Source organism: Bufo bufo, chromosome 11 (genome assembly GCF_905171765.1).
Source record: "Bufo bufo chromosome 11, aBufBuf1.1, whole genome shotgun sequence".
Taxonomy (NCBI): domain Eukaryota; kingdom Metazoa; phylum Chordata; class Amphibia; order Anura; family Bufonidae; genus Bufo; species Bufo bufo.
In genome coordinates this window covers 92,309,014-92,324,289 of record NC_053399.1, presented here as the reverse complement: position 1 = coordinate 92,324,289, position 15,276 = coordinate 92,309,014, and the positions used below count along the sequence as shown (strand labels likewise).

The 15,276-nt window shown below is 42.3% G+C and overlaps 1 protein-coding gene across 3 annotated transcripts in view; it reads left to right on the top strand.

The window, feature by feature from the left end:
* Window positions 1-13,941: 13,941 nt before the first annotated feature.
* The window catches only part of LOC120981641 (Fc receptor-like protein 5), a 59,489-nt gene continuing 58,154 nt past the window's right edge, over window positions 13,942-15,276 (top strand). For all 3 annotated transcript variants that reach the window (XM_040411218.1, XM_040411217.1, XM_040411216.1), the window contains exon 1: window positions 13,942-14,183. In XM_040411218.1, coding sequence (XP_040267152.1) covers window positions 14,129-14,183 — 55 coding nt within the window. In that variant the 5' untranslated portion in view covers window positions 13,942-14,128. The remainder of the gene's footprint in view (window positions 14,184-15,276) is intronic.

The following is a 15,276-nucleotide window of genomic DNA, read 5'->3' as shown; positions in this document are numbered from 1 at the left end:
CTGTAGTCCCCCTGTAGTATACTGCGCCCCTGTCATATAATGCACCTGGGAAGAGGTAAGTGTTTTGCAGAGGAGCTTCCCTCTGCCCCCCTGCATTCCCTGTATTGAGCACTTACCGCTCGCAGGCATCGCTCCCGGCAGCAGTAGAGGGGGGGGGGGGGACTGACAGCACTGGCCACGCTGATCAGTGAGCAGGAACGACGTTGATGTATTTATATATAATATATCTCTGTACACTTGTTACCACTTTATTAGCCCCACTATATGAGGGAGCAGTGTGGGCAGATGTCTCCCTAATACAGCACTGCACTGCGATGTCCCTTAGTAACGGCTCTGAAAAAAATGGCTGCTAAGGGACATTTCAGACCAAATTTATTGCATAAATAAAAGTTTTCCCTAAATAAAATATATTAGAAAAATGTTCCCTATCCCTAACCATTAGCAAAAAACTAATAAAAATATACATACATATACATAACAGTTACACTTTAAAGGGTTTGTCCGCTATTTTGATATCCATATCCTATCCTCAGGATTGGCCATCAGATTCAGATTGGTGGGGTCCGACACCCCGCACCCCCACAATCAGCTCATTGATTGCAGCTCTGGAGTCTTGACTAAACTGCTATGTCCATTGTGTAGCGGATAGCGCTGCTCCTATTGACGTCATTGGTCCGGTCCACTACACGATGGACAGAGCAGTGTATGGTAACAGCTGATGAGCGGCGGTATGGGGGGTCGGAGGATAGGCCATCAGTATCAAAATCCTGGACACAACCCTTTAATAGTTAAACATGGCTGTCACCTTTAAATTTGAAACTACTATAATTATAATTAATATAGAAAATAGATCAGTAGTAAAATGCAGAAACGCAAAGTTAAGAAGTGTCCAGGTTGTGATACGGCTCCTTACCTCGATCAGTGAGGACAGTCTCATCGCTGTGTGTAGTATAGTCTTTTACTTGTTTTTCACACCTGTATACAGCGGTCTCATCTCTGGGGTCTCTGACCAGGATTTCGGGGTCAGTGATGGATGGATTTATCATTGTATTGTTCCTATAAAACACTGTTGGCCCCGTTGTGTGCCTGGCGCCGCTGTAACATCTCAGCGGGAGGTCATCTCCTTCATATATGTACGGCGGCGCCTGCAGGACGACGGGACCTAAAGTACAAAAATCAAAGCTCTCTACTCTCTATAGTCTGAAGATCGCATGAAAACTGTATTACTGCAGCATTAGATTCTATAAGTAACCCTACATATAGCGTCACATTGACTCACCCTTTGTAACATTGAGTGTAACGGCCTCGCTGATATTATCCTCACTGGTTCCGCACTGGTAACTCCCTTCATGTCTGGACTGGGCGGAAGGAATGGTGAAACTCTTTCCTGTATCTAACCATTTATTGTTCCTGTACCAGGTGTATGTGACGTCTCCCTGCTCGGTGGCGTCCACATCACAGGTCATTCTTACAGCATCTCCAGGTAAGATCTTGTTCCAGGGTGGAGTGAAGGTCACCACAGGTCTGACAGCAGCTCCTAGAATACATCACATTACACAGGTCTGACAGCAGCTCCTAGAATACATCACATTACACAGGTCTGACAGCAGCTCCTAGAATACATCACATTACACAGGTCTGACAGCAGCTCCTAGAATACATCACATTACACAGGTCTGACAGCAGCTCCTAGAATACATCACATTACACAGGTCTGACAGCAGCTCCTAGAATACATCACATTACACAGGTCTGACAGCAGCTCCTACAATACATCACATTACACAGGTCTGACAGCAGCTCCTAGAATACATCACATTACACAGGTCTGACAGCAGCTCCTACAACACATCACATTACACAGGTCTGACAGCAGCTCCTACAACACATCCCATTACACAGGTCTGACAGCAGCTCCTACAACACATCACATTACACAGGTCTGACAGCAGCTCCTACAATACATCACATTACACAGGTCTGACAGCAGCTCCTACAACACATCACATTACACAGGACTGACAGCAGCTCCTACAACACATCACATTACACAGGTCTGACAGCAGCTCCTAGAATACATCACATTACACAGGTCTAACAGCAGCTCCTACAACACATCACATTACACAGGTCTGACAGCAGGTCCTACAACACATCACATTACACAGGTCTGACAGCAGCTCCTACAACACATCACATTACACAGGTCTGACAGCAGCTCCTACAACACATCACATTACACAGGTCTGACAGCAGCTCCTACAATACATCACATTACACAGTTCTGACAGCAGCTCCTAGAATACATCACATTACAGAGGTCTGACAGCAGCTCCTACAATACATCACATTACACAGGTCTGACAGCAGCTCCTACAATACATCACATTACACAGGTCTGACTCCTACAACATATCACATTACACAGGTCTAACAGCAGCTCCTACAACACATCACATTACACAGGTCTGACAGCAGCTCCTACAATACATCACATTACACAGGTACATTTTCCATAGGAATTATTAAAGAGTTCCACTGCAGTTCTAATTAAGTGCTCAAATTTACCCAGGCTAAAAACTAGTCACCGACACTGCAGCCAACACCGAGTCCGGTCCCCTGTGCACCTGAATCGTGATCTCCCATCCGTCTTCATGTGCACCTCTGCAGCCATTCACTGTCCTCAGCAGTGACATGTTCTCAGGCGGCACATGACCACCGTGGTCAGAGAATGGCTGCTGGGACCCATGTGACAATGGACGGAACATGATCCTCAGGGCTGAAAGAGTGCAAGTGAGTAGGTAAGTGCCTTTCTTAAGCCACAGTGGATTTAAGTACCTACCTAAAGAACCCAGCGCCTCAGCTCTTGTTCTCCTGGCCGGGTTCTACTTATCTGGTGATTTCACCGCGACAAACACGTGACTGCTGCAGCTGATCACTGGCCTCAGTGGTGCAGGGTAAGTAATGATCACTTTGTTATTGCAGGTTGTTCCGGAGGGTTGTCCAGTTCCCTCCTCAAACTAGACAATAATCCAGTCATCTGTCCAACTACATACATTTTTATATAGATTTGGTTAACCACTTATGATTAGTCGGTGGTGAGGAGGATTTAATGCCATACCCACAGGATAAGCCATAAATATGTGGTAGATCCGAATCCTCCCAATAGGACCTACATATATGTCCAGAAAGTGGTACCCCGCCCCATCTGGTGCCCACAGGGGCTCTTACCTGACAGTCCTACAATGACAGCTGTAATGTAGAACATGATAATAGGTTAAAGGAATAGAGATAACATTTAGAATTACAGCTTATAATCTCTACATTACAATGTATTTTATGGAAAATCATTGTTGTCCAGGACTTAAAAAAGATGGTTTTCCCAAAAACAGCACAGGTTGTGTGTGGTACTACAGCTCAGCCCCATTCACTTCAGTGGAGCTGAGCTGCAAGGTACAACCCATGGACAGGGGTGGCGCTGTTCTTGGAATAAACCAACCTTGTTTTTCTCATCCTGGACAACCCCTTTAAAGAATTACATTAACATTTCTGCTTATTCTGGGCTTTGAAGTCCAGGAGGAGGTCCTATCAGTGACTGACAGCCTTCCCTCTATGAGGAGGAGGTCCTATCAGTGACTGACAGCTTTCCCTCTATGAGGAGGAGGTCCTATCAGTGACTGACAACCTTCCCTCTATGAGGAGGAGGTCCTATCAGTGACTGACAGCCTTCCCTCTATGAGGAGGAGGTCCTATCAGTGACTGACAGCCTTCCCTCTATGAGGAGGAGGTCCTATCAGTGACTGACAGCCTTCCCTCTATGAGGAGGAGGTCCTATCAGTGACTGACAGCCTTCCCTCTATGAGGAGGAGGTCCTATCAGTGACTGACAGCCTTCCCTCTATGAGGAGGAGGTCCTATCAGTGACTGACAGCCTTCCCTCTATGAGGAGGAGGTCCTATCAGTGACTGACAGCCTTCCCTCTATGAGGAGGAGGTCCTATCAGTGACTGACAGCCTTCCCTCTATGAGGAGGAGGTCCTATCAGTGACTGACAGCCTTCCCTCTATGAGGAGGAGGTCCTATCAGTGACTGACAGCCTTCCCTCTATGAGGAGAAGGTCCTATCAGTGACTGACAGCCTGCCCTCTATGAGGAGGAGGTCCTATCAGTGACTGACAGCCTTCCCTCTATGAGGAGGAGGTCCTATCAGTGACTGACAGCCTTCCCTCTATGAGGAGGAGGTCCTATCAGTGACTGACAGCCTTCCCTCTATGAGGAGGAGGTCCTATCAGTGACAGACAGCCTTTCCTCTATGAGGAGGAGGTCCTATCAGTGACTGACAGCCTTCCCTCTATGAGGAGGAGGTCCTATCAGGGACTGACAGCCTTCCCTCTATGAGGAGGAGGTCCTATCAGTGACTGACAGCCTTCCCTCTATGAGGAGGAGGTCCTATCAGTGACTGACAGCCTTCCCTCTATGAGGAGGAGGTCCTATCAGTGACTGACAGCCTTCCCTCTATGAGGAGGAGGTCCTATCAGTGACTGACAACCTTCCCTCTATGAGGAGGAGGTCCTATCAGTGACTGACAGCCTTCCCTCTATGAGGAGGAGGTCCTATCAGTGGCTGACAGCCTTCCCTCTATGACTGTGTATACACAGATAGCTGTCAATCACTGATAGGACCGCCTCCTCTACTTCAAAGCCCAGAATGAGCCGGAATATAAATGGATAAATTACAAGTTTTACACAAGCTTTTCCCATAAAACTGTATTTTAATCTGCTCAGCTCCTCCTGCTCTGTAACATACTGCATGGAGCTCAAACACTGTTCCATTTGACAGGTTCCCTTTAATTTCTGTATCCGTTTATGTAAAAATGGACTTGAAGAGCACAGATCAGCACGATCAACCCTATTAAGAGAGGTATATTGCCTGATGGGGTTGGTCCTGCTGGTTACAATGATACTTGTTTTATAAATATCGGTAGCAGTGTTCCTGAGAAAAAAAATTAACATTATTATTTCTGCAAATTAGGGCTTTAGTACACGAAGAGGCGCGCTTTAGCCCCTTGGTGCACATTAGCTTCTCAGTTTTCCGGTACTGGCCACGCCCCTTGGTGAACAGAAGCCCTTATTTGCATAAAGAATACACCACAACCAATTTTTCCAAGACATGTGTCATTTTAATCAAAACGATCAACCCTACTAGGCAGTGTGCCTGGTTTAATTTGGTTGATCCTGCTGATAGGAGCTCCTTAATGATATAACCTCACTTAATAGAGGAAATGAGGAAAATCATAGTGATAATACATTAAACAAAGATACAATAATACTGGAAATACAATAATGCTAATATTCCTAATCATCATAATAATAAAAAATTTGGGGTCGACTCGGCAATGACAAATTCAGAGATTTCAGGGGTCAACATAGGACATCCAGGTCATTAGTCACTTTTAAGTATCCATATGTATGTGAAATAAAGTAAATTTTCTTGCACATCTGGGCGCTAACTATACATTAGGTTACCTCACCTAAATACTTCTAATCTAACACAGTGGGGTCAGGCTGTGCACAGCTAACAGGTCATGCAGCTTCCAGGCTCCGACACTGAATAAGCATTGCAGTCCTGTATTTCTCCCTACAGTAATGAGCCCAGCCTCTACACCCGGGATTACTTCAGGCTAGAGGAAAATGTACTGGAGTGGGAGGGAATAGCAAGTCCCTTTAACAATCTACCCACCATTCCATAAAAATCCAGGTCCATAAAATGTGCCTTAGCAAACTACACTTTGCTAAAACCATCCAGCTTTCCTGGATTCTTTGACCTCATTCACCTGAGCATTCTGGGTGAGATATACACACACTCCAGTACTTTGCCTTACACAGTGTTACAAGTAAATGAGGTCCAGTCGCCCCATGGCAGCTAGAGTTTCCTTAAAGATACAGCTGGATCCATTCCCTTACCAGTTGTCATTTTTTGGGGAGTTAGACTGAATGTTTCTGATCAGTCTTACATTATTTAATATTTGGTCATTTTTGGGGGTGGAAAACCTTAACTAAATAAGCTCAATAAAAGTCAAAATTATAGCAAAGAAGGTTTCATAAATGAAAGCCATAAAGGGCCCACTGCAAACCTTACACATAGGAGTATAATTGAGTAGAAATGGTTCAACCTGCTGATGACTGAAACGCGTGAACCAAAAAGAAATATCAGTACTTACAGAGAAAGATAATCAGAGGGGCTGAGGAGCATCGTCCATGGAGTAGAAAAGCCATCTTCTAGAGTTTAGGTCAGTAGAAGGTCACACTGGGAAGATTTGCTGTATTAATGTAGAGGAGGACAGACTTTATCTATTCAGACATCTACCTCGTGAAGGAAATAGAATTGAAGCAGGAAATATGCACAGTTATTGCGGTCAGTGATACGGATGCTTGGGGTAGGCTGCTCACAGCAGGTCTCTATAAGCTGACCATACCCATGGTTGATGGTCGAACAGCACTGAACAAATGATCATCTTATAAACAGTCATTTCGCAGACACGGCCATGTGCAGTTTAGTCCATATTGGACATTAAGTTGTTCAAACTGACCACACACACTTAATAAAACTGAGATCTTTCATGCCCCGAACAACCATTCTTTGAACAAAAAATCTTTTGTTCAACTATTGAACAAAAATTTCAAACACAGACGACTTGTTTCCAGACGATGATGGTCGGTCATCGGTCGGCTAAAACACTTATTCGTTGTTAAACTTGACCCAATGAACAATCATTTTAGTTGAAACTGTTTTGATCAACTTAAGAATAATGTGTATGGCCACCTTTAGAACCTACAGTGGAAATCTAACCAAAAGTTTATCTCTGACCTCTATCCTTCACTGGTATCCAAAAGTACATGAGGTATTGGATTGGGGTACACTGAATTTATGAGGAGGAGGAGGAATTCTCAGGGGCCCCACAATCTATATAGAAACATAGAATGTGTCGGCAGATAAGAACCATTTGGCCCATCTAGTCTGCCCAATATACTGAGTACTATGGATAGCCCCTGGCCCTATCTTATATGAAGGATGACCTTATGCCTATCCCATGCATGCTTAAACTCCTTCACTGTATTTGCAGCTACCACTTCTGCAGGAAGGCTATTCCGTGCATCCACTACTCTCTCAGTAAAGTAATACTTCCTGATATTACTTTTAAACCTTTGCCCCTCTAATTTAAAACTATGTCCTCTTGTAGCAGTTTTTCTTCTTTTAAATATTCTTTCCTCTTTTACCTTGTTGATTCCCTTTATGTATTTAAAAGTTTCTATCATATCCCCTCTGTCTTGTCTTTCTTCCAAGCTATACATGTTAAGGTCCTTTAATCTTTCCTGGTAAGTTTTATCCTGCAATCCATGTACCAGTTTAGTAGCTCTTCTCTGAACTCTCTCCAAAGTATCAATATCCTTCTGGAGATATGGCCTCCAGTACTGCGCACAATACTCCAGATGAGGTCTCACTAGTGCTCTGTAGAGCGGCATGAGCGCCTCCCTCTGTCTACTGGTAATGCCTCTCCCTATACACCCAAGCATTCTGCTAGCATCTCCTGCTGCTCTATGACATTGTCTGCCTACCTTTAAGTCTTCTGAAATAATGACCCCTAAATCCCTTTCCTCAGATACTGAGGTTAGGACTGTATCACTGATTTTATATTCTGCTCTTGGGTTTTTACGTCCCAGGTGCATTATCTTGCACTTATCAACATTAAATTTTAGTTGCCAGATTTTTGACCATTCCTCTAGTTTTCCTAAGTCCTTTTCCATTTGGTGTATCCCTCCAGGAACTTCAACCCTGTTACAAATCTTTGTGTCATCAGCAAAAAGGCACACCCTACCATCAGGCCTTCTGCAATTTCGCTGATACAGATATTAAACAATTTGGGTCCCAGAACAGATCCCTGAGGTACCCCACTGGTAACAAGACCTTGGTCTGAATATACTCCATTGACTACAACCCTCTGTTGTCTGTCCCTCAGCCACTGCCTAATCCATTCAACAATATGGGAGTCCAAGCCCAATGACTGCACTTTATTGATAAGCCTTCTGTGTGGGACAGTATCGAAAGCCTTACTAAAGTCTAGATAAGCAATGTCTACTGCACCTCCTCCATCTATTATTTTAGTCACCCAATCAAAAAAATCAATAAGATTAGTTTGACATGATCTCCCTGAAGTAAACCCATGCTGTTTTTCATCTTTCAATCCATGGGATTTTAGATGGTCCACAATCCTCTCCTTAAGTATGGTTTCCATTAATTTCCCCACTATTGATGTCAGGCTTACTGGCCTGTAGTTGCCCGATTCCTCCCTACTACCTTTCTTGTGAATGGGCACAACATTTGCTAATTTCCAATCTTCTGGGACGACTCCTGTTGCCAGTGATTGGTTAAATAAATCTGTTAATGGTTTTGCTAGTTCACCGCTGAGCTCTTTTAATAGCTTTGGGTGTATCCCATCAGGCCCCTGTGACTTATTTGTATTAATTTTAGACAGTTGACTTAGAACCTCTTCCTCTGTAAAGACACATGCGTCAAAAGATTCATTAGTCTTCTTTCCTAACTGAGGTCCTTCTCCTTCATTTTCCTTTGTAAAAACTGAACAGAAATATTCATTGAGGCAGTCAGCTAGTTCTTTATCTTCTTCCATATACCTTCCTTCTTTAGTTTTTAATTTGGTAATTCCTTGTTTTAGTTTCCTTTTTTCATTTATGTATCTGAAGAATGCCTTATCACCTTTTTTCCCTGACTGAGCTAATTTCTCTTCTGCCTGTGCTTTAGAAACTCTTATAACTTGTTTGGCCTCTCTCTGCCTAATCTTATAAATTTGTCTGTCATCCTCGTTTTTTTTTTTTTTTGAATTCCTAAATGCTATCTTTTTGTTTTTAATGATTTTGGCCACTTCTGCTGAGTACCACAGTGGTCTCTTCCTTTTTTTTGCTTTTACTGACAAGCCTAATGCAATTTTCTGTTGCCTTCAATAGTGCCACTTTTAAGTAGTCCCAATTCTCCTGGACTCCAATTAAACTGTTCCAATCTGATAGGGACTCGTATACCACTAATCTAATTTTAGAAAAGTCAGTTTTTCTAAAATCTAAAACTTTTGTTTTTGTGTGGTGTGTCACTGTACTTATAGTAAACCACACTGACTGGTGATCACTAGATCCCAAGCTTTCCCCTACAGTAATATCAGATACCAAATTCCCATTTGTGAATACCAAATCTAAAATGGCCTCCTTCCGGGTTGGCTCCTCCACTACTTGCTGTAGAGATAATCCCAGTAGGGAATTTAGAATATCTGTACTCCTGGCAGAACTAGCTATTTCGGTTTTCCAGTTTACATCTGGAAGATTGAAGTCTCCCATAATGATCTTCCCCCTTCAATGTCATTTTAGCTATTTCCTCAACTAGTAGATCATCTAATTCTTTGACTTGGCTAGGTGGTCTATATATCACACCTACACGAGTTACCTTATGATTATCAAGCTGCAAGGTAACCCAAACTGACTCTAAATTGTTCTCGCTAACTTGTATCAAATTAGATTTTATGCTATCTTTCACATACAGGGCCACCCCTCCCCCTTCTTGCCTTCTCTGTCTTTCCTGTATAAAGAGTACCCTGGTATTGATATATCCCAGTCATTACTCCCCTTGAACCACGTCTCAGTAACAGCCACTACATCTATATTCTCAGATGCCATTATAGCCTCAAGCTCATTGATCTTATTCCCTAGACTGCGAGCATTTGTAGACAAGATCCTGAGCTTGTCATTTCTTGACCTTTGTGCTACTGGCCTCTTCTGGCATTGTTCCGGGGGGCAGTTGGACTGCTGGATTATCACTCTTTTGCCCCCCTTTCCTAGTTTAAATGCTTCTTAGCAAATACTTGGAACTGTTCACCGAGGACATTCGTTCCCTTGAGAGAAAGATGCAAACCATCTTTCTTGTACAGTTCTTTTCCATTCCAACAAGAGCTATCATGAGACACAAAGCCAAACCCTTGGTTCAGACACCATTCACCAAGCTATACATTGAATTCCTTAATGCGCATCTTCCTGTCATGCTGAAGGTTATGCACAGGCAAAACTGCCAAGAATGAAACAGTTGATGCAACCTCCCGTATATCCTTTCCAAGTGTATGAAAAGCTTCTTTCACCTTTGAAACCTCATTGCAAGCCAGATCGTTTGTCCCAAGATGGAGAATAACATTTACTTCCCTTTCCTGCTTTGCTTGCCTAACAATATTTAGGATCCGTCGTCTATCCCTGCTAGCGGTAACACCAGGGAGACATCTCACAACACCATTCTCCTCAAACTTCACACCTCTTATGATGGAATCGCTCACCAACAGCTGCTTACTATCAATCCTCACCTTCTCCTTTTTGTCTTTGGCTGCAGTCTTACATACTTTAGGCATGGGAGATGATTGTTTCTCATCCACTGTGCTTGAGCCATCCTCCATGTTGCTCTTGCACTCTGAAAGTGCTGCAAATGAATTATGGAGAGCCACAGACTGTGGGACATGCCTTCTATCCACAACTCTCAGTCTACCAGAACCTACAGTAACCCATCTTCCATTTCTAGGGGGCCTCTGTGGCAGTGGCATTGCAATGTTCTCAGCCTGAGTTTGTTTAGTGGTTAATTTAAAAATCTCATATTTCAAAAAGGTAATTTCCTGCTGCATTATGGAGAGCTGTCTACAGATCAGACAGTATCCAAACCTTTGAAGAGTGGAACCTGAAATAAAAGCACAACAATTCCTGCACAGAACCAGATCTGCCATTGTAAAGAGGGGAAAGATTTTAACAAACAAATCTTACTTGTTTAGATTGTATCCACCTCCAGATTACCTCCTGAGTATCTCCTGAATATCTCCAATGCACTTGAGATAGCAGCCTTGGAAAAGCAGCAAGCTAGATATCATTTCCATATTTTTTTAAAATAATTATGTTTCCTATAAGGTCATAAAATACCTCATAAACTACAACAGATTACGCACATTAGTCTGTGCTAAATACATTTTTTGTGTAATCAAAGTTAAAACAGTTGTTTAGGAAAAAAAAAGTGCACTTGGACACAGTCTTCAGCCAAACAATATATGATGCTGGAAATATTCTTATGTGTACACTTCAAAACACCAGCACACTGGTATGAACACACTGAAATTCCTTGAATTGCGCAATTTTATAGCAAAATGTAAAAAAAGAATTTAGGGTGGGTGGAATAAGCCTATAAAACACCAGTATAAGCTTTGTAGTAAGTTGTTGGGAAAAAAACTGGCTCATGCACAGGAAAAAAAAGATAGTTAAGTATTTGTGCAGGTAAGACATGAACAGCTCCAGCTGTAATTTCTATTATTTCTTCCAGAGTTATTATGTCTCCTTGGGGAGAGAGCTCCTTAATCGGCTTGAGGAGACTTATAGGCCGTACATGCTCATCTGGAATTCTGGGAAGAAAGGGATGCAAATGAGCTGTTAACAAGCTCTTCCTTTGCCACCAGATGTAAGGCAGCTATCGTATAAGTCAATTTTCGACCCTTTAAATTGGCCTTGAGACATGACTCTGATATCAAATAAGCCAGCAACTCATCTGCAGACAACTGTTTCGGGGTGATTGCCCCTCATCACTGCAGAGCAGAGACTTAACTGGGTCAGAGGCCTAAGTCAGCATTTGGGTGAAACTATCTCTCCTTCGGCCGATTAAGGCGCTCTCTCCTCAAGGAGAGTAGAGATTGTAGCCCCGAAATCCTGATTTAGGCTTCTCAGTTAAGTCAGTAAGCTCTGCTCTGCACTGATATGGGGCAATCACCCGAAAACAGCTGTCTGCAGATGAGATGCTGGCTTATTTATTATCCGAGTCATGTCTCAAGGCATATTTAAAGGGTCGAACATTGACTTAGAGGATAGCTGCCTTACATCTGGTGGCATTAGAGGCAGAGCTTGTTAAGAGCTCATTTGCATTGAAGAGACAGGTGGATCTATTCCCTTACCAGTCGTCACTTTTTAAAGTAAAAATGAAAGTTTCCGATCATTCTTACATTATTTAATATTTTGACATTTTGACGGGTGGAAAGTGTCTACTGAATAAGCTAAATAAAGTCTAAATTAATTGCATAGAAATATCCTGCTGGCGACTGAAACGTGAGACCCCATAAGAAATATCAGTACTTACAGAGGAAAATAATCAATGGGGATAAGGACCATCGCCCGAGGGGTATAAGAGCCATCTTCTAGAGTGTAAGTCATTAACACTGGACTATATCTATTCAGACATCTACCTCGAGAAGGAAATAGAATTCATGAACAACTGTAACAGGAAATCTACAAGGTTAATGGTGTCAGTGATGCTGAGACACAGGGTCTCTAAAGGTGACCATACCCATTAGATAGATGTAGGTTGATGATTGAACATACAGTTTAACAAGCAATCATCTGTTGAACCGCCATACACATTTTAGTCCATATCGACCATTACAGTTGTTAATACTGGCCATACATGTTCAATGAAGCCAGGGGGGTGGACAAAGAACTTTCTGGGAACTTTCTTTCAAAGAAAGGTCCTTCATCGATGTACAATCTTTCTTTGAGCACAAAGGCGTTTTAGACGCTGGTCTTAATAAACCCCTAACCTGGTGGTGCATCCGCCGGAGTTACGTAGCGGCACCGGACTCTTTATAACTTTAGCGGGTCCTCCGCCAGTTCTAAATTTAAGACACCTTCCTTGCCGTCTTATATTTAGACCTTTTTCTATGCCTGGTGTAGAAAATAGTAATAGTAAATGAGATGGGCCTCCAGGCCCGTCCCCTTCCCCGTCCAAGCCACTCTCACTTTTTTAGATCTGGCATGAGCGGGGAGAATTTGCAGATTGCAGCGCAACTAGCCACTGTGCCGCAATCTGCGCCTGAAATATGCCTAATATAGGCATATTTTAGCTTAATAAATGACCCCCTAAATCTTTTGTCTGACTATCGAAAGAAAATTTCAGACACAGACGACTTCTCTGCAGACCATGAAGGTCTGTCATTAGTCGACCAAAACAATAGTTTGTTACGTTTAAGCTGAAGAATGTTTTGTTTGACCGCTTTGATCAACTGTAGACTAATATGTATGGCCACCTTTAGAGAACTTATAGCGGGAATCTAACCAAAAGTTCATTTCTGACCCCTCCGCTCCACTGATATTCAAACGCATATAAAGTATTGGATTGGAAAATGCTGTAAGGGGCATTCGCTTTCTCTATTTTTATATGAATGTCTGTCAAAATGTTACCCTCTCTTAAGGGGTTGTTCCACAATGGACATTTATCACCTTTCCACACAATAGGTAAATCAATGTCTGACTGCCAATGGTGAGAGTCAGGCTGATGACTAGAAACGAGATCCAGAACCCTCCATTCCTCTTTTCTGCACAACCCCAGTGATGAAGAGCTTGAACAGATGGTTAGTTTTTGTAGTGCTTGGATTCATTTGGATTGCTGCTGACTTCTGCCACTTGCCTTTGACCTTATCTGCTTGGATTATCATATTGTGTGAACTCTGCCAGCCCTGACCTTTTGCTTGATTGACTACGATTCTCCTGATTTTTCTACTAAATGTATACTCATTTCAGCCATTGCCCACTGATTCCACACCAGAGGCAATGACCTCCATCCATGGCAACCCACAGTATCTGCTATACAGGCAGGGCTCATGCCAGTGATAAATGTCCTGAGGGAAAAACCTCTTCAAGTCAGGGTGTAGCGACATGGGACTTGTTTTCTTTAAAACAGCACAGCTAGAACTTCAGAAATACAGGGAAGTGTTTTTTCCGTACTGAGTAATGAAACTGAAGGGTAATTTGCTCAGTTGACACATCAGTTTTTTTTATAGCTATGTCCTTCCTCCAGAAACCCACAGCGGTTTAATAACTTTCAGTACACCATACTTCGATTTCATTTAGCGTCCTGTACATGAAGACATAGTTACTATTTTACAGGCTGATAATTTGTGTTTTTTATTTTTTATTTCCTTCCTGGGCAAGACGTAAGTTCATGCCATTCTTGTAAGGTCCTTACAAGATAAAAAAAAATAATATATATACTACTAACCGTACACGGGATGTCTGACACACACAGATCACAGCTACGAATGGTCACCATCCTCTTCATCATCTGTAAGTATTTTAAATTTACCACCATTATTCTGGTTAAGCGTTGCATAAAAAGTGAAATGTTTGTACTTCTGTCATCGTAATGTGGTAGTTTGGGGATGGAAAACTGACAGTCAAATCACATTAAACAAGTATTATACTCTCCAATTGCGTCTCTTAAATGTATAGCTCACAAATTAAATTTAAAGAAGCTAAAAACAAAACAAAAAAACCTTTATTACAATAAACTTCTTTTAAAACACTGGGTAGAAGACACTTCAGTCACTATAGTGTTAATTCCTTTACATACGATATTGTGGGCAAGGACAAATACTACTCTAATCCAAATGATGTGCCAGAGCAAATATCTCGCATTAACTGGCGATCTATCTCCTAGTATTGTCCTTGTCCTATATCAGTATCATTAGTGAGGGTCTAGGAGGGAAACCGGTGTGTATATCACCCTGACAATGCTCTAATACTCAGTGTATTACCAAGGTTCCACCCAACCTATTAAACAATGTATCCCTCACTACTAACTTGTCCGAAACATTGTTACAATCTGTCAATTATTAACTCATTTTTAGGTAGCTGGCTAAGAACAAGTATCGGCTCAACGCGCTTTTGGTTAAAAATAACCTCATCAGGAGCCCTTTGATTCATTAATTTCTAGCCTGCATTGAACAAACACACGGACAGACAAACATATAACAGCGCACCTCTTCGGCCGCTATAGTGCCGGAGGCGCCACCACATGAAGAGGTGGCGTGCGCTGTTATATGTGTCTTCTACCCAGTGTTTTAAAAGGTTTTTTTGTTTTGTTTTTAGCGTCTTTAAATGTAATTTGTGAGCTACTGGAAAACTGACAGAACAACAAACTGTGTGAACATAGCCCTGTGATGATTTTAGGTTTATATACTGGCTATTTATTACACTAAAATTCATATAAAAATTGAGCGAGGCATTATTAAAATTGGCAAATCGTGCATTTTATATACCATCTCTTAACCCCTTGGTGACCAGCGTTTTTCTTCCTTTTTTCATCGTCGCCTTCCAAGAGCTATAACATTTTTATTTTTCTATCTATGTAGCTGTATGAGAGCTTGTTTTTTACGGG